Source organism: Abramis brama (assembly GCF_963993115.1).
Source record: "Abramis brama genome assembly, chromosome: 7".
NCBI classification, from domain to species: Eukaryota; Metazoa; Chordata; class Actinopteri; order Cypriniformes; family Leuciscidae; genus Abramis; species Abramis brama.
Genome location: NC_139969.1, coordinates 44727216 through 44753532, shown reverse-complemented (window position 1 = coordinate 44753532; position 26317 = coordinate 44727216). Strand labels below are relative to the sequence as shown.

Sequence of the window (26317 nt, the reverse complement as noted above, 5' to 3'; positions counted from 1 at the left end):
AGAAAGATCTTAATTTCACACTCTGTATTCATACTGAAAATCATGATCTAGTGAGCTTTTGCCCTTCTGCTCTGCGAGACGTTTCTGTTCTTATGAGTTTGCTTTAGGACTGAGTGTTGCTCTAGTTTCTTTTAAATATATATATTTATTTGTGTATTTAAATGTTTAAAGAAAATTTTGACATCTAAATATCTAACTTAAGCTTGTCTTTAAAACAATAGTTAAGTTTTTTTATCGTATCAATCATTTTTGTAATGCAATGGACATTTAGTGTATACCTGAATTGCCTCTTCTGCAGGTTTGTGAGTCCTGCTGCAGAGGAAGCCTGTCAGTATGTGAATAGAGTTGTGGGTATAAACCCGTTACTCCAGAGAGAGCTGAATCTGAGAGGACATGAACTAGGAGACACACGAGTGAATCAGATCGCTGCTCTACTGCAGGATAAACACTGTCAACTCAACACACTGACGTGAGTATTGCTCATTTATTTATAATATCTCTTTACTTTTAGTTGTAATGTTAGCTGATGATAATATTTCCAGACAGACAGTTTGATCATGGGTCAATAATTATTGCAGTTTCTGTAGAGGCAGAACAATGTTATATACAGACATCGGGATCAGAACTGTTCATAACTGCTTTCAATTTAATCTTTGTATTTCACAAATATCTAATTTTGGTGCAGCATATACTTTAACTTGTAAAAATTGAACAAGTACATTTTAAAGTCTGTGATCAGTATCTGGCTGTAATAAGATCCACTGAAGGTAAGTTGACTGAACGCTAGTGATGGGCGCTTTCGAAACACGCTTCATGAAGCTATTAAACCTTTACGAGTGTGTATCAAACTGCCAAAGTCACGTGATTTCAGTAAACGAGGCTTCGTTACGTCATAACTGTTTCCAAACGTTTGGAAATGTCAATGGTTCACCACTGGGGGGCGATGATCTCTGTGAACCCATGAATCACGCAGATTCACTGAGACTGAACAAGTGTCTGTGGGTTTTACCTGATCTCTGATCAGTTTTATACATTTGTAGATGTTTTAATTAGACATTAGTATAATTAAAAGGAATAATAGTAGTTAATAGTCTCTTATTGGCCTGTTTAGCTGAGCCATCCATAAAATACACTGACACTGCCTCACGGTGCTAGCCTGGCTCCGCCCTCCTACGTACTTCCGCTCAATTTCATTTTCCTTCAGTACTCCGTCTGGGATTGTGGTGTATTCTTTGGTTTTCTCCGATCAATTTTTAACCGGTCCAATCATCGAACAGGGGGAGTGGCTGAGAACGATGACGTTGAGATCGTGCGCTAGTTTGAGTTGACATACGTCACGACCAAACGTTAGCAATTGGTTATGGCAGATCCAGAGTGACTCTGGTCAGATCCAATAGTTTTAAACTTCAACAGAGTACCCGCCTACAAGGAAGTTAACGCTTGTCAATGGAGAGAGGCCAGACTCTCTGTACAAATGAAATGTACGAGAGTCTGGTAGAACCAGGCTATCACGGTGCAGCACTAAAGCAGATGAACTGCCTTTTACAAAACTTGTTTGATTGTCTTCTGCTTAAGGAAATACTTTTATTCCTTAATCTGATCATGTTAGTTTATACAGTTATTCTTTGTTCATGTTAGTTCACAGGGGATTTACTAATGTTAACAGAAAACTTTTGTATTTAAAAATGTATTAGTAAATGTTTAAACTTAAGGTTATTAAATGCTGTATAGTATTGTCCATCATTTGTTCATGTTAACTAATGTAGTTAATGTTAATGTAGGCTCCAATCACCGGCCCAAAGACGGTGTCCGTTGTCTTGGTTCGAAGGGAATTCAGCGTGTATGTCTTTTCGGGCGCTTCTGAAAAAATCACTTTAATTTATTAAACAGTTGATTTCCAATTTTAATTCTGACTCCATGAATAATTTAATCTGACTCCAAATTTAAGTGACTCTTTGTTTTTTCAAATTTTCTATCTTAACAGCTGATCCTCGGATTAGTTGTGATTTAATTTAGACCAAGGATTATTCTGGGCATCTCATAATTTCTCATAATAAAGTCCTGAAATAGTCAGAGGGTGCATTGCAAGTGTTTTACCCTATGCTCACTGCAGACTCATAGGTGTAATTTATTATAATATTTGCAGTGTACAACATGCTAAGTCAGGAGATAGTCAGAAATCAGAAGGTCTTCCTAAGATGTGCCCCATGGTCCATTCAAGGTGCCTTCAGTTTGATCTATCCTGGACAAAGATTTGCGGAAACACCAGACTACACTTTTAATCTACTGGAAATAATGATTTCAGAAGAATGCAGAATAAATCAAGGTTAACATTTATTTTTGCCAGGCAGAATTAAACATCCAATAAAAAGAATTAAAAAGAATACATAGTACACAACTGATCAGCATATAATAAAGACATCATTCAAAATGCAATATCAAAAATAGTTTAAAAGAGTCAGCATACCTGGCGATAGAGACACACAGCAACAGTGTGGGAAGTTCTGTTCACAGATGCTTCCTTGAGTGGTTTGCCCATTCCCTTTAAATACCCAAGTGGAACAAAAGACCAATAAACATCTAGCACCCAAATATTTATTCAGCTTTTGCTGGACCCTTTCTCGTGCCCCAAGTGGTCCCGCCTGAGTTTGGGGGATAAAGACAAATGTTATCAACGATCTTTATTGGGGCATCTCCCACATCAGAAGAACAGGCATTGTTTTCTTTGTTCTGACTGTTCTCCTGCTGCGGGAATGAAACTTCTTTACCATTCGCACCAGAAGTATTTATTTTGACCTCTCATAAATCAACTGGAGACAGTAGGTGTGTGTGTGTGTGTGTTTTGCATGACTGAATGAGACCTGGAGGGGAGAAGATAGTGTGAGGAGTCAGGAACTCAGCATGGGGGGAAGAGACGAGATTGGAGAAGTTGTGTTGTGCTCTCTGTCCCATAGATCTCTTCTTCAGATTAGTGAGTTTTATTGTTTTATTGCAGGTTAGAATTCTTGAATTCAGTTTTAGTAAAATCCATCCTTACATTAACAAATGAAACCTTACTGTAAAGTTTTAGCAAGTAGACAATGTGTCTGAAAACAAACGTCATAAACACATTTGACCCAGTGAGCAAACCAAGGGTGACACTGACATGAAAGAACCTTAAAGATTAAATTAAATGAATGTGTGTACTAACATAAATAGATCAACTGGTTGGTAGTATATTTAAATGAACAATGTGTAGTCTTTCTCCATGTTACCTTTACCTTGATATCCCTGTTTATTTGTCAGCAAAAGTCTGCTGGATGAAGATGAACACGTTAGTTGATCATCATAGATCTGAGTCATTTTCTCTTTCTGTCTTCAGTCTGAATAGATGCAGTATTACAGAGAAACAGAGTCTCATCCTGACTTCAGCTCTGAAATCAAACCCGTCACACCTGAGAGAGCTGGACCTGAGCGGGAATAAACTAGGAGACTCTGGAGTGAAAAACCTCAGTGATCTACTGATGAACCCACAACTCAAGCTGGAGAAACTACAGTTAGTATCATTATACTGTACAGCAATTACAGTGTGACTGAAGTTTATTTATTTGAAGACAGCAGGGCTTATGTGTCATTGTTTATAGCAGTGCACTTTCTGGGTTTCCCCTATTGCTCACAGGGGGTTAAAGTGGGATGTGAGTGTGCCGTACGGACTCTTATTCTGGCTGTACTGAAGACGAAGCGGTTTGACCAATCAGATGAAAGGGCCGTTTCAGCGCCGCCCACATGTGCGAACGAAATATCAAAGCCATAAACCGATTTGTAAACCACAAACGAAAACTTAGAAATTGAGCTGAAATCTCATTTTCCGTTTATTAAACTAAACGAAACAATGAATAAACGATCCGTCTTTTCATTTCTCGTTATTCCATTCCAAACAGGAAATGAAATGATCAGATGATACACGGACCGTATCGTTGCGTTCATTCGTTATTGATTTAATATTGAAAGTAGAGAAACGAGAAAACACTTCCTTTTTCGTCTTTTTATTTTTTTTTAAAAAACTAAAAACAAGTATTCAGCTTGATTTTTCACTTTTCGTTCTCAGGTAGAAACATTTATAAACAGCTTGAATATTCGATTTCTACACGTAGGCGGGAATGAAACGCTCCTTTCCTCTGATTTGTCAGCCGAAGATCAAACTGTCCCGTCATCAGGGCTGTGTTCAGCCCCGACAAAACGTTGCACAACGTTTTTTAAACAGAAACGGTGATGCGTTGAACACACTGTTCTGATGACGCAAGAGTTGCAACTATGGCATCTGAGAAGGCCATTCTTTGTGTTCTTTGTGAAGAATTTTCGGAGCCTGATGAAGTCGGTATAAATATGTGTTTAATACTACAAAATATGCCCGATGTTACAGTTACTGCACTTGCCGCCCAGAACGAAAGAGAACATCCCAATCGAGTGAAGGGATTGCTGAAACTGAAATGGAAGCACACATCTTACCTAATTCAGACTAAAACACATCTATTTAGTCTCACATATTGACTTTATTTGTAGTTCATACTGTTTTAATACCCTGTATTTTCTTTCTCATTTTTAGGAAAAGCACTTAATTGTTTATTTCTATACCAAATGTCATACACTTGCAATGAAGCTAAAAACTACATCATGTTGATATCCTATATTTTTACAATAAAACTTATTACAAACATGTCTTCTAATATCCTCAGTTGTTGCGTATACACCGAACACATTTGTAAATTACTTTCCTTGAACCCATTGTGCGAGTTCACTTTAATACCGCGTGCTTTATATACATGTTGCTGCTGATTGGACTGCAGTTCTGACACACCCACCAAACAAGAGAAAACGTATCTCAAACCCCGTTGCACACCGGTCACGCCGTTTCCAGGAAACATGACGTTCAACCCGGAAACCGTAGCAAAACGTTGCGCACCGTTTTGAACTTGAACGTGCCCCAGTTCTTCCTCAGCTCCGCTCAGCAGAATAAAAGTCCTCCGCTGCTGCAGTTGTGCGGATTCTGAACGCGTTTATTGCAACTACTACATTTCATCTTTTCCTCATCAAACACCCAGACTAATGGCTCGACACGACCCGCACCGGGGAAGAGCCTCGACAGGGCTTTCTTATGAGGCTTTCAGTCCTCAAGTGCCAGGGGGTCCGTGAAATAATTTACTATAACCTACTGTATTTTCCGGACTGTAAACTAAAGTCACGTTTTTATCATGAAACACGTTGTGATTTATTCCAGAGTGACCTAGGCCTTTACAATGCATTTAACTTAGTTCACATAATCTAAATGTTGACTTTCTAAAGTAGACGCGCCAAGAAGGATATTCGCTGCATTTTGGTTTATATATATATATATATACTTTTTAACCACAAATGCCCGTCTTGTACCATCTCTGAGATGTGCCACGTATTACATCATCACGTTGGAAAGGTCACGCGTCACGTCATCAAAAAATGTGTTTCTTGGGTTTCATGACCCTTTAAAAATGATATGAAATGAATGTGTAAACATAAATACATCAATAATTTCAACCTTTGTATTGTTACAGTGTTGGTAGTATATTTAAATGAACAATGTGTAGTCTTTCTCCATGTTACCTTTACCTTGATATCCCTGTTTATTTGTCAGCAAAAGTCTGCTGGATGAAGATGAACACGTTAGTTGATCATCATAGATCTGAGTCATTTTCTCTTTCTGTCTTCAGTCTGAATAGATGCAGTATTACAGAGAAACAGAGTCTCATCCTGACTTCAGCTCTGAGATCAAACCCGTCACACCTGAGAGAGCTGGACCTGAGCTGGAATAAACTAGGAGACTCTGGAGTGAAAAACCTCAGTGATCTACTGATGAACCCACAATTCAAGCTGGAGAAACTAGAGTTAGTATCATTATACTGTACAGCAATTACAGTGTGACTGAAGTTTATTTATTTGAAGACAGCAGGGCTTATGTGTCAGTGTTTATAGCAGTGCACTTTCTGGGTTTCCCCTATTGCTCACAGGGGGTTAAAGTGGGATGTGAGTGTGCCGTACGGACTCTTATTCTGGCTGTACTGAAGACGAAGCGGTTTGACCAATCAGATGAAAGGGCCGTTTCAGCGCCGCCCACATGTGCAAACGAAATATCAAAGTCATAAACCGATTTGTAAACCACAAACGAAAACTTAGAAATCGAGCCGAAATCTCATTTTCCGTTTATTAAACTAAACGAAACAATGAATAAACGATCCGTCTTTTCATTTCTCGTTATTCCATTCCAAACAGGAAATGAAATGATCAGATGATACACGGACCGTATCGTGTGTTCATTCATTATTGATTTAATATTGAAAGTAGAGAAACGAGAAAACACTTCCTTTTTCGTCTTTTTTTTATTTTTTTAAAAAAACTATAAACAAGTATTCAGCTTGATTTTTCACTTTTCGTTCTCAGGTAGAAACATTTATAAACAGCTTGAATATTTGATTTCTACATGTGGGCGGGAATGAAACGCTCCTTTCCTCTGATTTGTCAGCCGAAGATCAAACTGTCCCGTCATCAGTTCTTCCTCAGCTCCGCTCAGCAGAATAAAAGTCCTCCGCTGCTGCAGTTGTGCGGATTCTGAACGCGTTTATTGCAACTACTACATTTCATCTTTTCCTCATCAAACACCCAGACTAATGGCTCGACACGACCCGCACCGGGGAAGAGCCTCGACAGGGCTTTCTTATGAGGCTTTCAGTCCTCAAGTGCCAGGGGGTCCGTGAAATAATTTACTATAACCTACTGTGTTTTCCAGACTGTAAACTAAAGTCACGTTTTTATCATGAAACACGTTGTGATTTATTCCAGAGTGACCTAGGCCTTTACAATGCATTTAACTTAGTTCACATAATCTAAATGTTGACTTTCTAAAGTAGACGCTCCAAGAAGGATATTCGCTGCATTTTGGTTTATATATATATATATATATACTTTTTAGCCACAAATGCCCGTCTTGTACCATCTCTGAGATGTGCCACGTATTACATCATCACGTTGGAAAGGTCACGCGTCACATCATCAAAAAATGTGTTTCTTGGGTTTCATGACCCTTTAAAAATGATATGAAATGAATGTGTAAACATAAATACATCAACAATTTCAACCTTTGTTTTGTTACAATGTTGGTAGTATATTTAAATGAACAATGTGTAGTCTTTCTCCATGTTACCTTTACCTTGATATCCCTGTTTATTTGTCAGCAAAAGTCTGCTGGATGAAGATGAACACGTTAGTTGATCATCATAGATCTGAGTCATTTTCTCTTTCTGTCTTCAGTCTGAGTTATTGCAGTATTACAGAGAAACAGAGTCTCATCCTGACTTCAGCTCTGAAATCAAACCCGTCACACCTGAGAGAGCTGGACCTGAGCGGGAATAAACTAGGAGACTCTGGAGTGAAAAACCTCAGTGATCTACTGATGAACCCACAATTCAAGCTGGAGAAACTACAGTTAGTATCATTATACTGTACAGCAATTACAGTGTGACTGAAGTTTATTTATTTGAAGACAGCAGGGCTTATGTGTCAGTGTTTATACTGCCGTGCAAAGGCAAAAGACCTTAACTTCAATTTTGGTCAAAATTAGTTATTGCCATTTTTGGAACAATGGACATCAGTTTTATCATGTGGAAAAATATCTTGAGTCAATTTTGTTCTTTTCTGCTAAAAATAAGATGTTGTTTTTGTCATAACTTCCAAAAGCAGAGGGAAAGCAAAGGCAGAAGCCCTTAACATCAGTTACGGTCTTTTAGCTTTGTTCCGCTGCACTCTAGAATGCTGGAATCAAGTTACAGTTGGAGTTAAGGCACTCTGCCTTTGTTTTACCAACGTTAAATTTTTGCCGCGCTGAAGTTACGGTGTAATACCTATATGTATATTATAGGTACATATTACATATAGGTACATATATTATTGCATATTCAATGCCTATATGTAATTGAAAACAACGCGAGTGGGTTGGGGACGCCTCACGATAAGTAAGGGGAGGAGAAAACATTACCACGCAAACAAACAAACCCAGCAGATATAACTTAGATTGCAGCTTACCTTTTTTTTAACATGGTCAAACTCAAAATCCATGGAAAACGACATCCACTGAGAAGACAATCCATTGTTTAAATCCATCATGTGCCGGCTGGCTAACCTAATCTATCAAAGTGCAAGTTGTCCGGAGGTTGACATTTTAAGTGTCGCTGTAGGTAGGCTATTAGTAGGCAGACGTCCGGTTAAACAGTTAAAATTAGGGTGACCCAAACGTCCTGTTTTCCCAGGACATGTCATGGTTTCACGTCTTGTCCTGGCCGTCGTGGCTGTTTTTTTTTTTAAAAATTATAAAGTGATGAAAATGTCCTGGTTTTTGGGCTGTTAAGCATATACTTTAAATTTACTGGCGCTTATCTTTGCACACACAACATAAGAAACCGGCTAATCAGCGCGTTCCTCAATCCGCAACGGCAAGCAGAGAGCACGTCAGAAAACAGAGGCCTCTGTGTGTGTGTGTGTGTGTCAAATCAAATCTTTCAAATGTAAGAAATATTTGTGAAAGGTTACTTTAACTTCTTCTTTAGTGTTTTTTTACTTAAATTAAGAACACCGATAAAGTTTTAAAACGATCCAGTACAGTAGCCTTCTCATTATTTTTTATTTTATAATATTCTATTGATGTAATATTAAGCCTTCTAAACAGAACTCACTAAATGTTATTTTAAGACTATCATTGTTATCATAGAAATGTTTTTATAGAGTGATAAAAGTCAAAATGGTCAATAAATTAGAAGTTAAGGTACTTTGCCTTTGTATGAGCCATTATTGTTTTGCAGATAATGCAAAGGCAGAATGCAGTAACTTCCGAATAAGGGTCAAAGGTCAAGTTTGAGCTCAATTTTTTTTTATGTAGATAAATATATTCATTATGACAACTACTTGGCAAATTTTCAGTGTCCTACCTATCATACAATTGGCTGGACAACAAAAAAACTTTAAAGTCATTTTTCTCAGTTTCACACTCTGGTGAGTTAAGGTCTTTTGCCTTTGTAGGGCAGTATAGCAGTGCACTTTCTGGGTTTCCCCTATTGCTCACAGGGGGTTAAAGTGGGATGTGATTGTGCCGTACGGACTCTTATTCTGGCTGTACTGAAGACGAAGCGGTTTGACCAATCAGATGAAAGGGCCGTTTCAGCGCCGCCCACATGTGCAAACGAAATATCAAAGCCATAAACCGATTTGTAAACCACAAATGAAAACTTAGAAATCGAGCTGAAATCTCATTTTCCGTTTATTAAACTAAACGAAACAATGAATAAACGATCCGTCTTTTCATTTCTCGTTATTCCATTCCAAACAGGAAATGAAATGATCAGATGATACACGGACCGTGTACGTTGCGTTCATTCGTTATTGATTTAATATTGAAAGTAGAGAAACGAGAAAACACTTCCTTTTTCGTCTTTTTATTATTTTTTTAAAAACTAAAAACAAGTATTCAGCTTGATTTTTCACTTTTCGTTCTCGGGTAGAAACATTTATAAACAGCTTGAATATTTGATTTCTACACGTAGGCGGGAATGAAACGCTCCTTTCCTCTGATTTGTCAGCCGAAGATCAGACTGTCCCGTCATCAGTTCTTCCTCAGCTCCGCTCAGCAGAATAAAAGTCCTCCGCTGCTGCAGTTGTGCGGATTCTGAACGCGTTTATTGCAACTACTACATTTCATCTTCTTCTCATCAAACACCCAGACTAATGGCTCGACACGACCCGCACCGGGGAAGAGCCTCGACAGGGCTTTCTTATGAGGCTTTCAGTCCTCAAGTGCCAGGGGGTCCGTGAAATAATTTACTATAACCTACTGTGTTTTCCAGACTGTAAACTAAAGTCACGTTTTTATCATGAAACACGTTGTGATTTATTCCAGAGTGACCTAGGCCTTTACAATGCATTTAACTTAGTTCACATAATCTAAATGTTGACTTTCTAAAGTAGACGCTCCAAGAAGGATATTCGCTGCATTTTGGTTTATATATATATATATATATATATACTTTTTAGCCACAAATGCCCGTCTTGTACCATCTCTGAGATGTGCCACGTATTACATCATCACGTTGGAAAGGTCACGCGTCACGTCATCAAAAAATGTGTTTCTTGGGTTTCATGACCCTTTAAAAATGATATGAAATGAATGTGTAAACATAAATACATCAACAATTTCAACCTTTGTTTTGTTACAATGTTGGTAGTATATTTAAATGAACAATGTGTAGTCTTTCTCCATGTTACCTTTACCTTGATATCCCTGTTTATTTGTCAGCAAAAGTCTGCTGGATGAAGATGAACACGTTAGTTGATCATCATAGATCTGAGTCATTTTCTCTTTCTGTCTTCAGTCTGTATGATTGCAGTATTACAGAGAAACAGAGTCTCATCCTGACTTCAGCTCTGAAATCAAACCCGTCACACCTGAGAGAGCTGGACCTGAGCAGGAATAAACTAGGAGACTCTGGAGTGAAAAACCTCAGTGATCTACTGATGAACCCACAATTCAAGCTGGAGAAACTACAGTTCGTATCATTATACTGTACAGCAATTACAGTGTGACTGAAGTTTATTTATTTGAAGACAGCAGGGCTTATGTGTCATTGTTTATAGCAGTGCACTTTCTGGGTTATTTAAACTAAAACACTTTAACATTGTATTTGTGCAAACTTAGTATTTTGTGATCTGGTGAAATAAAGATGAAGATCTCTCTTCCTCTGCTTTATTTGCTTATGAAGATGATGTGACTTTACAGAATAAAGAGTTTTCTTTTCTTCTGTCTTATTTTCTTCTCTCTCTCTGCTAATGTAGTTTAAGAGGCTGTGATATGACAGATGAAGGTTGTTCTGATGTGACTTCAGCTCTGAGATCAAACCCGTCACACCTGAGAGAGCTGAACCTGAGCAGGAATAAACTAGGAGACTCTGGAGTGAAAAACCTCAGTGATCTACTGATGAACCCACAACTCAAGCTGGAGAAACTACAGTTAGTATCATTATACTGTACAGCAATTACAGTGTGACTGAAGTTTATTTATTTGAAAAAATTATCCTTAATTTTGCATTTATTGTCAACGCAGTGCAGCAGCAGGCAGACCAAAGCAAGCTGTATAAGCGTGCTCATTGGCTGCCAGGCGGCAACTGCTTAAGCCTATCAGTGAGCCCGGTGTGACGTCACACCCAATGAGGGCGCTTCGCGCCCTCCACACCCTTCTAACCGTCAAGAAGGGTGTGGCCAGTGTGTATATATTGCGGGCTCACAGGCTGAGTTCTGATTTTCTTGTCTTCAGCGAAGCTCTTCGCATCGCTGGATCTTGAGAAGCCGCCGCCGTCGAAACCAGCGACCAGCAAGCTTAGGACAGCGCCTGAGGAAGCCGGCCGCCTTCGCCGCCTTCAGCCATCCGTGCCTGCTACGCTATCCGGCGACATATCCTTTTATTACTGCTGTGTGTGTTCGCCCTGCGACACACACTTTCTCTCACTGTTCTAAAAGAGCACGAGGCGTTTTTGTCAAAATACCTCGTTTTTCCTGCGGCTCGTGCCGCGCCCCGCTCAGCAACGGAGACCGCCACCTCTTCTGCGCTCTCTGCCTGGGCCGCGAGCACGCCGCCACCGCACTCTCTACGGGCGGCTGCCCCGAGTGCGAGGAACTTTCAATGTCGACCCTGCGGGCTCGACTTGAAGTTTTCGACCAAGCTGTCGCTCCGCCTGTCCCTGCCGGGCCGCGCAAGAAGAAGCGCCGCTCGCAGAGACCACCGGAGACTGTTGTGACTGAGGAGCTCGCCGGAACCTCTCCCTCGAGCTTCTCTCTCGCCCTCTCCGCCCCCCCTCCCGGCCGCTCAACCGCCGGCTCTCGCCCGCGCCGCCGCCGCGTCAGGGGATGAGGCGAATGAGATAAACACTCTCCCTCTGTTCGAGCCGCGCTACTGCGCCGCTCACAAGGGATGGCAGAAGCGGATGGTCTCGGAGCGAGCTTCCTCTCCCTCTGTTCGAGCCGCGCAAACTGCGCCGCTCACAAGGGATGGCAGAAGCGGACGGTCTTGGAGCTCTCTTTACGTTACAAGAAAGCTACTCCGTCCTCGCGCGTCACTCACCGGCGAAAAGGAGAACAGAGTGTTTTCGTCCCGCTGTGGCCGGACCTACCTCCATTTCTCAGTCCCCTCTTAAGTTCAGGCGACTGGAATTGTTCATATCGCAGTGTACGAGCCTGTTATAAATACACGCACGCCTGCAAGCAAACGCCGTCACAAGACATGACGCTCTGTTATATGCTCGCTCTAACCGAAAGCTATTGTATTCTCCCCTGTGGCTCAGTGGCGGAATCATAGACTTTCGCGCCAGAGACCCGTGTTCGATCCCGGCTCTCGCGGCAGTTAATAATTTATGCTGTTCGCTTCTCCGAGCTCGCGGCCAGCTTTTCTTACATACAGAAAGCGAACCCGCTCTCCCCCTTGTTGGGCCGCGCAGATTGCGCCGTTCACAAGGGATAACAGAGCGGACGGTCACGAGCAACGTTCAGCGCGCGCCTCACTCACCGGCGAAAAGAGGAGAGAGAGTGTTTTAGTCCCGCTGTGGCCGGACAAACCGCCAATTCTCACACATTTCTCAGTCCCCTCTTAAGTTCAGGCGGCTGGAAATATTACTATTGCAGTAAACGAGCCTGTTTTATACACGCACGCAAACGAACATGAGGTCGCTCTCTTATATCTTCGCGCTAACTGAAAGGTAATGTGTTCTCCCCTGTGGTTCAGTGGCAGAATCATAGGCTTTCACGCTAGAGACCCGAGTTCGATCCCGGCTCTCGCGGCAGATAAAAATTTATGCTGTTCGCTTCTCCGAGCTCGCGGCCAGTTTTTCTTACTTACAGAAAATGAACCCGCCTCTCGTACCACTCCTACTCATGGTGCTCGAGTATTTATGAGCGTCTAAACACGAGGGAAGAAAAGACGGTTAAGTCCCGCTGCGGCTGGACCACTGTCAAAGCTTCACGCTCTGTCAGTCCCCGTTGCCACGGCTACTGCAGATGTTTACTTCGCAGTCATCGAGCCGGTATAGCTACCCGCTCGCCTGCGCGCAACCACCGTTCTCACGGCGACCCAGAGAAATCTCAAATGAGCATAATGTCTGGTTGCACGGCTCACGCCGTATGTGTTTCATATGCAGTGAATGTGCCCACATTTCCGTGTTCACCCCTGCACACAAGCACTATAAATCCCGTGTTTCTCACAGAGCCCACTCTCACAAAGCAGGCAGAAGCCGCTCGAGTGTTAAAAGTAGGTCACGTGTCCACCTCACCGTGCCCACACCTACTCACTGCCCGCTCTGTCACACGGCCTCTCACGACCGGTCATGTTTTAAATGTAAGTCCTGTGCCCGCCTTCGAGCGCTCACACATACTAACGAACATTTCGCCCCGACGCCACCCTCGCGCGTCGCGCCTCACACTATATGTTCCCCGTCCAAGCCGCCGGGACACCGTGTGTAAAACGGCCAGCTATCGCTGCGTGCGATCCGCCGTATCTAAGCTGCGCCCACCCCTCCGTTTCGAGCTCTCGAGCCCGCGACGCGCGGCGATCAGAGCCCGGAGGCCATTCTGTCCCTGGCTTCACAGTCTAAAGCGTGGGAAGCTATTCCAGGCGCATCAGAATGGGTGCTAAGCACAGTAAAAAAGGGCTATACTCTGCAGTTCGCTTGCCGCCCCCTGCGCTTTCGGCGCGTACCGAGACGAGAGTGAATGGAGAAGTAGCACATCTACTTCGAGCAGAAATAGCTACACTTCTGTGCAAAGGGGCTATAGAACCGGTTTCCCCTTCTATGAGCGAGTCGGGCTTTTACAGCCGTTATTTCCTCGTTCCCAAGAAGGACGGAGCTCTCAGACCAATTTTGGATCTAAGATGTTTGAACAAGGCTCTTATGAGAAGACCGTTCAAAATGCTCACAACCGGGCAAATTCTCGCGCAAATTCGCCCGAGGGACTGGTTTATATCTCTCGATCTAAAAGACGTGTACTTTCAGATCCAGATAATACCCCGTCACAGGCCATTCTTGAGATTCGCCTTCGACGGTCAGGTATATCAGTACACCGTCCTGCCTTTCGGCCTGTCGTTGGCACCCCGTACATTTACGAAGTGCATGGACACGGCTCTCGCTCCCCTGAGGGGTCGGGGAATGCGAATTCTGAACTACTTGGACGATTGGCTAATTCTAGCACAGTCAGAGGCCGAACTCATCGCCCACAGAACAGTGCTTCTAAGCCACCTGGACAGCCTGGGGCTCACGGTCAACTGGACCAAGAGCTCATTAGTGCCCAGTCAATCAACCTCTTTTCTGGGTTTGGATCTGGACACTGTGGCAATGACGGCCCGCCTGTCGACACAGCGCGCGCGCTGCATTCGACACCTGGCCGCGTCCTTCCAGCCGGGCAGCACCGCACCTCTCAAGACATTTCAGAGGATGCTGGGTTGTATGGCTTCAGCTGCAGCAGTGCTTCAGCTGGGTCTGTTACGTATGCGCCCGCTACAACGCTGGCTGAATGCCCGAGTGCCTCACAGAGCCTGGGCTTCCGGTGGCATTCGAATCAGAGTGACTCAGAGCTGCGTTTTCAGCACTGAAGCCCTGGTTAGCAGCCGACTGGTACCAGCGGGGAGTGACAATGGGAGCCATCTCACACCGCAAAGTTATCTCGACGGACGCTTCCACCTCAGGTTGGGGCGCTCTTTCGAGGGCAAACCGGTCTTTGGCCTGTGGTCAGACCAGGAGAAATGCCTCCACATAAACTGTTTGGAGATGATAGCGGTCGAGAACGCGCTCAAGCGCTTCCTCCCATTCATACAGGATCACCATGTGCTAGTCCGCTCGGACAACATGTCCGTGGTATCCTATGTGATCCGACAGGGCGGTGTCAGATCCAGGAACCTGTGCAAGCTGACAGAACGCCTTCTCGTGTGGGCTCACCGCTCGTTGCGCTCGCTGAGAGCCGCGCACGTGCCACCTGAATGTCGGTCCAGACAGACTGTCCAGAGACATCATTCCCCCGGGAGAATGGTCCCTGCAACCCCAGACAGTCCAGTTTCTCTGGCGCCTATTCGGCAGAGCGGAGGTCGACCTCTTTGCGTCGAGAGACAACGCTCATTGCCCAAAATTTTTCTCGAAAAGCGAGGACGCGCTGTCCCAGACATGGCCCAGCCTCCCGCTGTACGCTTTTCCCCCGATCTCCCTGTTACCACAGGTTTTAACAAGGATCAGGGAAACACAGCACCCAGTGCTCCTTATAGCCCCGCGCTGGGAGAACCAGATTTGGTACCCAGAGCTGGTGAGGCTGTCGCACTCACCTCCATGGCCGATCCCGGTGAGAAAGGATCTCCTCTCTCAAGCCGGTGGGTCAATCTGGCATCCCCATCCGGAGCGATGGTCTCTGCATGCATGGGTAATCAACGGATACCCGTTGACCTGCCAGAAGGGGTCGTGAACACGATCACGCAGTCTAGAGCTCCCTCCACGAGACGGCTCTATGCGTCTAAGTGGTCTGTGTTCTCTAAATGGTGCGCTACTAAGAGCTTTGATCCACGCACATGTGGGGTTCCGCAAGTGCTCTCCTTCCTACAGGAGCTGTTGGAAAAGGGCAGGTCCCCTTCCACGCTCAAAGTGTATGTGGCGGCTATTGCAGCGTTCGCTGAGGCGACGCGCAGCCGGGCATTCGGAAGGAATGAGCTTATTATCCGTTTCCTCAGAGGAGCCAGGCGGATGAATCCCCCGCGGCCCCCCTCGGTTCCTATCTGGGATCTGTCCTTGGTCCTGGAGGCCCTGAAGGCTTTTCCTTTTGAACCGCTTGAATCTGTGGATCCTAAGTACCTTTCGCTCAAAACCGTTTTTCTGATAGCTCTGTCTTCAGTAAAACGCGTGGGGGATCTGCACGCGCTATCTATTAGCCCTGCATGTCTTGAGTTCGGACCGAATGACTCTAAAGTCAATCTCAGACCGAGACATGGGTATATTCCCAAAGCGATTGGTACCCCCTTTAGGGCACAAATCATCTCCCTCTCGGCTCTGCCAATATCCGATAACGGGGACAGTGATAACCTCCTATGCCCTGTAAGGGCGCTGAGAGTTTACATCACGTGTTCCGCCGCATTCAGGCGGTCCGAGCAGCTCTTTGTTTCTTTTGGCGGACGCACCAAGGGTCTCGCCGCCTCGAAACAGCCTGCCCAGGTGGATAGTGGACGCGATTGCAGCAGCTTACGCCTCCAAACACCTGCAGTGTCCTTTGGGTGTCAGAGCCCACTCCATTAGAGGCATGGCCTCTTCGTGGGCCTGGTCCAGCGGAATTTCTATTCACGATATTTGTATGGCGGCGGGCTGGGCCTCCCCATCTACATTCGTGAGGTTTTATAACCTGGAAGTTCCCGCCCTGCAGGCTAAACTGTTATCAGTATAAGTGGCATGTATGCTGCCCAGTCGCTTATGCGCAGACTATGTCCACATACTGGTTAATTTTCTGGTTGGCACCAGGGGAAGGATTCTTTTCCACAAATAGACCAGTGTTTCTGCTCTATTCCCTTTCCCTATACGTGTTTATGCACTGTGTGGGCCCGCGCTGCCGGCCACACCATTTCCACTGATGTATACAGACCGGCTATGCCGCTCTATCATTTATGTGAAGTGAAGTGCTTAGTACAGGTGTGGGCCCGACCGGCCACCTGTTTCAACGTTATGTTTTTCCCCGGTCTCCCTGGGATTCATGTGTTGGATGCTCGGCGCGCACGGCGTTGACAATGGGTTCCCGAAGCGTAAGCTACTTACGCAATACGAGAGAACCTCTCGTAAGAGAACGTACTCGGTTACCTAATGTAACCTCGGTTCTCTCTAGAAGAGGGAACGAGTATTGCGTAACCTGCCGTGACGCGCCACGAGCTTTTGCGCTTCAGACTATGAAAACCAGAACTCAGCCTGTGAGCCCGCAATATATACACACTGGCCACACCCTTCTTGACGGTTAGAAGGGTGTGGAGGGCGCGAAGCGCCCTCATTGGGTGTGACGTCACACCGGGCTCACTGATAGGCTTAAGCAGTTGCCGCCTGGCAGCCAATGAGCACGCTTATACAGCTTGCTTTGGTCTGCCTGCTGCTGCACTGCGTTGACAATAAATGCAAAATTAAGGATAATTTTTTGGCTTCAGATCTCGAAGAAAGAGAACTTTCCCGAAGCGTAAGCTACTTACGCAATACTCGTTCCCTCTTCTAGAGAGAACCGAGGTTACATTAGGTAACCGAGTACGATTTCTACACGTAGGCGGGAATGAAACGCTCCTTTCCTCTGATTTGTCAGCCGAAGATCAAACTGTCCCGTCATCAGTTCTTCCTCAGCTCCGCTCAGCAGAATAAAAGTCCTCCGCTGCTGCAGTTGTGCGGATTCTGAACGCGTTTATTGCAACTACTACATTTCATCTTTTCCTCATCAAACACCCAGACTAATGGCTCGACACGACCCGCACCGGGGAAGAGCCTCGACAGGGCTTTCTTATGAGGCTTTCAGTTCTCAAGTGCCAGGGGGTCCGTGAAATAATTTACTATAACCTACTGTGTTTTCCGGACTGTAAACTAAAGTCACGTTTTTATCATGAAACACGTTGATTTATTCCAGAGTGACCTAGGCCTTTACAATGCATTTAACTTAGTTCACATAATCTAAATGTTGACTTTCAAAAGTAGACGCTCCAAGAAGACTATTTGCTGTATTTTGGTTTATATATATATATATACTTTTTAGCCACAAATGCCCGTCTTCTACCATCTCTGAGATGTGCCACGTATTACATCATCACGTTGGAAAGGTCACGCGTCACATCATCAAAAAATGTGTTTCTTGGGTTTCATGACCCTTTAAAAATGATATGAAATGAATGTGTAAACATAAATACATCAACAATTTTAACCTTTGTTTTGTTACAATGTTGGTAGTATATTTAAATGAACAATGTGTAGTCTTTCTCCATGTTACCTTTACCTTGATATCCCTGTTTATTTGTCAGCAAAAGTCTGCTGGATGAAGATGAACACGTTAGTTGATCATCATAGATCTGAGTCATTTTCTCTTTCTGTCTTCAGTCTGAATAGATGCAGTATTACAGAGGAACAGAGTCTCATCCTGACTTCAGCTCTGAAATCAAACCCGTCACACCTGAGAGAGCTGGACCTGAGCTGGAATAAACTAGGAGACTCTGGAGTGAAAAACCTCAGTGATCTACTGATGAACCCACAATTCAAGCTGGAGAAACTACAGTTAGTATCATTATACTGTACAGCAATTACAGTGTGACTGAAGTTTATTTATTTGAAGACATCAGGGCTTATGTGTCATTGTTTATAGCAGTGCACTTTCTGGGTTTCCCCTATTGCTCACAGGGGGTTAAAGTGGGATGTGAGTGTGCCGTACGGACTCTTATTCTGGCTGTACTGAAGACGAAGCGGTTTGACCAATCAGATGAAAGGGCCGTTTCAGCGCCGCCCACATGTGCAAACGAAATATCAAAGCCATAAACCGATTTGTAAACCACAAACGAAAACTTAGAAATCGAGCTGAAATCTCATTTTCCGTTTATTAAACTAAACTAAACACCGAATAAACGATCCGTCTTTTCATTTCTCGTTATTCCATTCCAAACAGGAAATGAAATGATCAGATGATACACGGACCGTATCGTTGCGTTCATTCGTTATTGATTTAATATTGAAAGTAGAGAAACGAGAAAACACTTCCTTTTTCGTCTTTTTTTTTTTTTTTTTTTTAAACTATAAACAAGTATTCAGCTTGATTTTTCACTTTTCGTTCTCAGGTAGAAACATTTATAAACAGCTTGAATATTTGATTTCTACACGTAGGCGGGAATGAAACGCTCCTTTCCTCTGATTTGTCAGCCGAAGATCAAACTGTCCCGTCATCAGTTCTTCCTCAGCTCCGCTCAGCAGAATAAAAGTCCTCCGCTGCTGCAGTTGTGCGGATTCTGAACGCGTTTATTGCAACTACTACATTTCATCTTTTCCTCATCAAACACCCAGACTAATGGCTCGACACGACCCGCACCGGGGAAGAGCCTCGACAGGGCTTTCTTATGAGGCTTTCAGTCCTCAAGTGCCAGGGGGTCCGTGAAATAATTTACTATAACCTACTGTGTTTTCCGGACTGTAAACTAAAGTCACGTTTTTATCATGAAACACGTTGTGATTTATTCCAGAGTGACCTAGGCCTTTACAATGCATTTAACTTAGTTCACATAATCTAAATGTTGACTTTCAAAAGTAGACGCTCCAAGAAGGATATTCGCTGCATTTTGGTTTATATATATATATATATATATATATATATATATATATATATATATATACTTTTTAACCACAAATGCCCATCTTGTACCATCTCTGAGATGTGCCACGTATTACATCATCACGTTGGAAAGGTCACGCGTCACATCATCAAAAAATGTGTTTCTTGGGTTTCATGACCCTTTAAAAATGATATGAAATGAATGTGTAAACATAAATACATCAATAATTTCAACCTTTGTATTGTTACAGTGTTGGTAGTATATTTAAATGAACAATGTGTTCATTTAAACACATTTTAACACATTTCTCACATTTTAACACATTTCTCCATGTTACCTTTACCTTGATATCCCTGTTTATTTGTCAGCAAAAGTCTGCTGGATGAAGATGAACACGTTAGTTGATCATCATAGATCTGAGTCATTTTCTCTTTCTGTCTTCAGTCTGTATGATTGCAGTATTACAGAGAAACAGAGTCTCATCCTGACTTCAGCTCTGAAATCAAACCCGTCACACCTGAGAGAGCTGGACCTGAGCTGGAATAAACTAGGAGACTCTGGAGTGAAAAACCTCAGTGATCTACTGATGAACCCACAACTCAAGCTGGAGAAACTACAGTTAGTATCATTATACTGTACAGCAATTACAGTGTGACTGAAGTTTATTTATTTGAAGACAGCAGGGCTTATGTGTCATTGTTTATAGCAGTGCACTTTCTGGGGTTTTAAACTAAAACACTTTAACATTGTATTTGTGCAAACTTAGTATTTTGTGATCTGGTGAACTAAAGATGAAGATCTCTCTTCCTCTGCTTTATTTGCTTATGAAGATGATGTGACTTTACAGAATAAAGAGTTTTCTTTTCTTCTGTCTTATTTTCTTCTCTCTCTCTGCTAATGTAGGTTAAGAGACTGTGATATGACAGATGAAGGTTGTTCTGATGTGACTTCAGCTCTGAAATCAAACCCGTCACACCTGAGAGAGCTGAACCTGAGAGGGAATAAACTAGGAGACTCTGGAGTGAAAAACCTCAGTGATCTACTGATGAACCCACAATTCAAGCTGGAGAAACTAGAGTTAGTATCATTATACTGTACAGCAATTACAGTGTGACTGAAGTTTATTTATTTGAAGACAGCAGGGCTTATGTGTCATTGTTTATAGCAGTGCACTTTCTGGGTTTTTAAACTAAAACACTTTATTCTCAATATCTGACAGTGAGTCTGAGTTCACATTATATTTGTGTAAAATTCTTCATATTCATGATTTGTTTGTAAGATAATCTCTCTTCCTCTGTTTGTGTCTTTCTAGTCTACAGTGCTGTGGCATTACAGATGTTTCTTCTCTAACTCAGTCTTTGACTAACTCAAAAGCTCTGCAGTTTCTAAAAGAGCTTGATCTGAGAGGCAATAATATAGGAGACTCACAGCAGCGACTCAGAGACGAGCTACGAGACTCAAACTGTGTCCTGAGGTGAGGAAACATCACTGAGATATTAAAGAGATCTTCATTTACCTCTGATATGTGAACAAACCTTTCAAACATTCGTGAAAGGAAATTATCATTAAGCTTTATTGCAACAAAGGGTTTGTGTGAGAACAAAATGTGAAGTTATTGAAATGTTTAACACAAAGGAGGAAAGAGAAGAAAAGCTCACTGTCACAGCTTTCTACATCAACACCTGCTTTATGAACTGTGTCAGTAGAAGTGAATCATTTCAGTGTGAAAACAGACTTGGTCAGATTGTAGGAAACGCTGCACTCCTGCTAAAATCAGTGCAGTTCCAGCTTCAGCTCACAGCGTCCAGCTCACATGAGGAATGTCTCTGTCTCTAGTGTGTTTTTACTGTGACAAGACACACGTCACACTACTTTACACTTACTTTACTCTCAGTTATTTACTAAGAGCCTACAAACATGTTTGTAGTAACAGAGACTCAATAGGAGTCGCACCGACACACACGAACATGATTCATGCTTTACATCCATTATATTTAAAACACAAATATCTATGCAAGATCATGTAGAGTCAGTAATTAATCTGATTACAGGAATTCAATTTAACTTATTTTTACAAAAAAAAAACAGTAATTGAACTATAATAATTTGCACTCTGAACTTTGATTGTTTTCTCTTCTGTTCCACTTTACAGAGTAGATGAAGATCGATCATCAAACATCCCTGATGAAGATCGATCACCAGACTCTGATAAATGTGTTATATCGTAGTGTGAAATGATCATTGAGAGGAGCAGAAACCATCAGCTGATCCACAGAAGAGTCTCACTACTGTCTATGAGGAGAAATAAATGTGTAAATGTGTTTCATAAAGGTGGAAGAGACTCAGACTTCACAATTAAATAAAGCAGTGTGTGTGTTAGCATGCGTTTTAGAAACGTGATATTGAATGATCAATGTTGGTTTAGGATGTATAATAATTATTTATAATAATTAATATAATAATTCATTATTATAAATATCTATTTAGTTTTGTGTGAAATCCAAGTTTTGGAATTGGGAATATATTGTTGATTCTGATTTGTATATTTCATTGATATTTTATGTGAAGTTGTACATGTCTTATATAAAAAAAATATTATTTATAGATTTTTTTTGTAAAATCTATGTTTTGGAATACATTTGTGACTCTGATCTGTTATATACAGTGAGGAAAATAAGTATTTGAACACTCTGCTATTTTGCAAGTTCTCCCACTTGGAAATCATGGAGGGGTCTGAAATTGTCATCGTAGGTGCATGTCCACTGTGAGAGACATCATCTAAAAAAAAAATCCAGAAATCACAATACAGTGTGGTATTTTTTTATATATATAAATCTCAATAAATGACTTTTCCATAAATGGTTTACAGTGTCTTTTTCTTTAACCAATCAAATTTATCAATAAAACAATTTTATAGAAACATGTCTCAGTGTCTTTTCTATAAACCACATTCAAGAGTTTCTTATAAAAACTCTTTACAGTGCTTTTCTTCATAATAAGGTTTATTATAAAAACCTTATACAGTGTTTCCATATAATCAGGTTTCTTATAAAAACCTTATAACGTGTCCTTCTTATACAACACTTTTCTTACACAGTCACAATTATACTTAATACCCTATTATAAGCCTATATGAGGCATTAATCATAACAGAATAAATTGCATGTTTACCTAACAATAATCGCATACTATGATGCAAACCCATGATATTTATGTTTTCTTATTTTGTTTTGTTTATTGTCATTATGATTGTTCATTGTTAAAGAACTGGAATCTTTCCCTGATCTTGTATGTAACTATAAGTTATGAGTGACAGGTGCACTAACACTTCATAACATCAGTAACTCGACAGAAGCATAGTAGAGCGAGTCTATAACACACTGAACACACACTGATGCTTTATAGAGTCTGAACTGAACCTGTGAGACTCAACACACACACTCCTGTGAGAGAAGCATAGTAGAGCGAGTCTATAACACACAATGATGCTTTATAGAGTCTGAACTGAACCTGTGAGACTCAACACACACACTCCTGTGAGAGAAGCATAGTAGAGCGAGTCTTTAACACACTGAACACACACTGATGCTTTATAGAGTCTGAACTGAACCTGTGAGACTCAACACACACACTCCTGTGAGAGAAGCATAGTAGAGCGAGTCTTTAACACACTGAACACACACTGATGCTTTATAGAGTCTGAACTGAACCTGTGAGACTCAACAACACACACTCCTGTGAGACTCAACACACACACTCCTGTGAGAGAAGCATAGTAGAGCGAGTCTTTAACACACTGAACACACACTGATGCTTTATAGAGTCTGAACTGAACCTGTGAGACTCAACACACACACTCCTGTGAGACTCAACAACACACACTCCTGTGAGACTCAATACACACACACTCCTGTGAGAGAAGCATAGTAGAGCGAGTCTATAACACACTGAACACACACTGTTATATTTTTAATATGGGAGGGAGTATTTAATATGATGATAAGATGAGACGAAACACATTGAAACACTTCCATGTACATGTAACGAATTACAGTTTAAAATATATATTTATATTTATAATGAATTTTAAAGGATTATAATTAATCATAAATATTTTAGTTATTTTTAGAATTGACTGAAGAAGAAATAATAGCACAATTATTTAATCAGTTCATCCAATGAACAGAAAGCATAATCAATCATTAATTTGTATATTATCTTCTTGGCCCAGAAAGAATAACCTTTTCCAGCTAAAGTAAATAAAGTTCTAGCAGGGTAATAGCAGGTATCGCTAGATCAAGGTGTTTAAGACTTCGATATGTGGCAAACAGAGACGAGTAAGTGAGGATAGGAGCAGGCTTCACTCAATGCATATACTATTAAACTTTAAGAGTGCTGGCCTGGATAATTAGAATGTATAAAGTAGGAGAGAGGCCGCACTATGCATAAATATACTTTCATTTGCACAGACGCGTTTCGGCGCGTGCTTTCTTCAGTGTGCAACAAGGTAACAATGTAGCCAATCTTATATGCCCACACCCATTGACACACCCATATTAACACCAGCCAATGATGTTAAAATTATTATCCAGTCCAATAATGTCACTAATGTGTCAAACAGTTCATTAATGAAAGACAACAATTGTTATACATACAAAAGAATCAACATATAATACACATATTAGTGTTCTGTTTATAAGAAACAGCTTAGTGACAGATCTTCATTCATCCCATTCGGGATACATGTGTTTGAGTTAAAATATGCCCAGCCTCTCGCTGCAGGAGGCGGTTCTCACGGTCCCATGAATTTGAGCATATTGACATCATGTCCCGCAGAGTTAAAATGCCTCGCGACTGATGATTTGTCATCATTCTTTCTGATAGCGCATTTGTGCTCAAAAATTCGGGTTTTTAGTTGTCGCTTAGTTTTGCCCACATAAAGCACAACAAGGGCACGTCAGTAAATACACAATAAAAGTAGATAAACATGTGATTCTGCCCTTAACTTTGTTTATCCTGCCTGTTTTTGGATGTGTAAATACATTTTCTGTGAGCATGAAGTTACATGCTGCACAGTTCAAACACTTAAAATTGCCGTGTGTAATTTTAAAGGGAAAAGGCGACTGGGGAGGTGCAGGGAGGTGCGATCGCACTAACCGCTCTCTCAGGCTGGGTGCTCGTTTATAACAGCTGCGCGGCGGATCCTGGAAAGTGTGACCTATGTCCGGGTCACTTCTTAGAATGTGCCAGTGGCGATGCACAATGTTCTTCAAGCTATTTGAAATCTGACCATAAGTGGATACAAGTGTAACTGTAGTGTTGTTAGAGCTATTCTGATCGATACGTTTGGTCATCAAACCAGCACGTTGGATACTGCGCGCGCGTTCTAGACAATCACGCACCAAGTTATCTGAATATCCCCTGTCAAGGAATCTTTGACATAGTTCCCCCGCTTGTCGCTCAAATACCTCATCGTCATTACAGATACGGCGCACTCTCAACAGTTGACTGTAAGGCAGGCTACGTTTGAGAGAGGGTGGATGGAAACTCTGGTAGTGCAGAAAGGAGTTACGATCCATTTACGTAATATGGATTTACGTATATAATCATTTATATAATGAGCGCTCCTGCACGCAAACTGACCCGTGTGAACGAACGTTTAGGAGACGGAGCAGTTTGGCGAACCGATGGTGAGCTGGAGTTAAATGTCGTTTTGGTCGCTTTTAGACAGAACATTTTAAGAAAATTATACATATACAGAGAGATAATACAACTATAATTTCACTCACCAAGCCTATCGCATGAAGCAGACATCCATCCAGTCCTACATGTTGCGCTGGGCCGTTCAGTGAAACTGACGCATTAGCCTTTATCTAACGGCAGAGGAAGGAGAACCGTATATCTGCATTATGAGTCATAATCAGTGGCGGCTGGTGAAAAATATCTTCGGTGGGGCTGTGTCATATTCAGTCGGTTTCAATAGTCTGGTAACCACGGGACTCTTTTAGCGTAGTGGCTCCGAGGTTGTGAAATGCTCTTCCTCAGACTTCCGTCAAACATCCACCCTTCTCTCCTTCAAAAACACATATTTTATCTGAATATTACTCTTCAGCTCACAGTCTGTACATTCTACATTGTTATTGATATGCTATTTGTTTGAATCCCTCTTTGTTTGTATCTTTAACCTAACTTTGTAAGTGACCTCTGAACATTAGGCCTACTTTCTGCCCTTGGTGTGTGTATTGTGCTTTGATGTTGATGTTTATTTTGTTCTATTCCTTAACCCAGTCCCAGTGGTTCTCAAACTCTTTAGAGTTGTTCCCCATGAGGCTTTAACATCCTTCTGCGCACCCCCACTCTTCAGTCGCACCCAGGGGCGTAGCAGCCATTATAAAAGTGGGGGGGACAAAAGCTGTATGGTGATGTGACCCAAAGGTGATGTTCATAATAATAAATTCTAGATAGAATAGCAATTGGCATTTTACTGCACCATAGTGGCAATTTTGGGAACATGCCATGATAGCTCACAGCAACCTATTTTTGTGAAATCATAGGCTACTCAAAATAAAATAAAAAATACTGCAGGACTTGGGACTTTCAGACCACTGTGGACATCTATACTTCTATACTTTATTTTATTTTTAGGGCCCAAGCCCTGAAAGGGCGAAGGCCCTATTGTTTCCGGTAGGATTATTTTTCTTTTTCTTTTTAGGGCCCAAGCCCTGAAAGGGCGAAAAACTCATGAAACTTTGCACACGGGTCAGAAGCTGCGGCCATTATGGCCGGGCTGAAGATGGTACCCGGGCGTGGCAGGGGGGCTCGACAGCGCCCCCTTGAATGGGGTCCGAGTGCGGTCCGAAAACTTGGTCCATATACCAAACACGCTTGCATGAATTAATATGAAACTCGGTACACATATAGATC

General features: G+C 42.2%; 1 protein-coding gene across 9 annotated transcripts in view; it reads left to right on the top strand.

The window, feature by feature from the left end:
* Positions 1 to 26317, top strand: part of LOC311087309 (uncharacterized protein) — a 504672-nt gene that overhangs the window by 305992 nt on the left and 172363 nt on the right. For 5 of the 9 annotated variants that reach the window (XM_084120620.1, XM_084120623.1, XM_084120626.1 and 2 more), the window contains exons 20-27: positions 299 to 469; positions 3362 to 3535; positions 5724 to 5897; positions 7318 to 7491; positions 10425 to 10598; positions 10885 to 11058; positions 18177 to 18350; positions 19838 to 20011. In XM_084120620.1, coding sequence (XP_083976746.1) covers positions 299 to 469; positions 3362 to 3535; positions 5724 to 5897; positions 7318 to 7491; positions 10425 to 10598; positions 10885 to 11058; positions 18177 to 18350; positions 19838 to 20011 — 1389 coding nt within the window. Of the gene's footprint in view, positions 1 to 298; positions 470 to 3361; positions 3536 to 5723; positions 5898 to 7317; positions 7492 to 10424; positions 10599 to 10884; positions 11059 to 18176; positions 18351 to 19837; positions 20012 to 20296; positions 20471 to 26317 lie in introns of all 9 variants that reach the window. The other 4 variants (XM_084120621.1, XM_084120624.1, XM_084120622.1 and 1 more) reach the window with 3 other exon arrangements.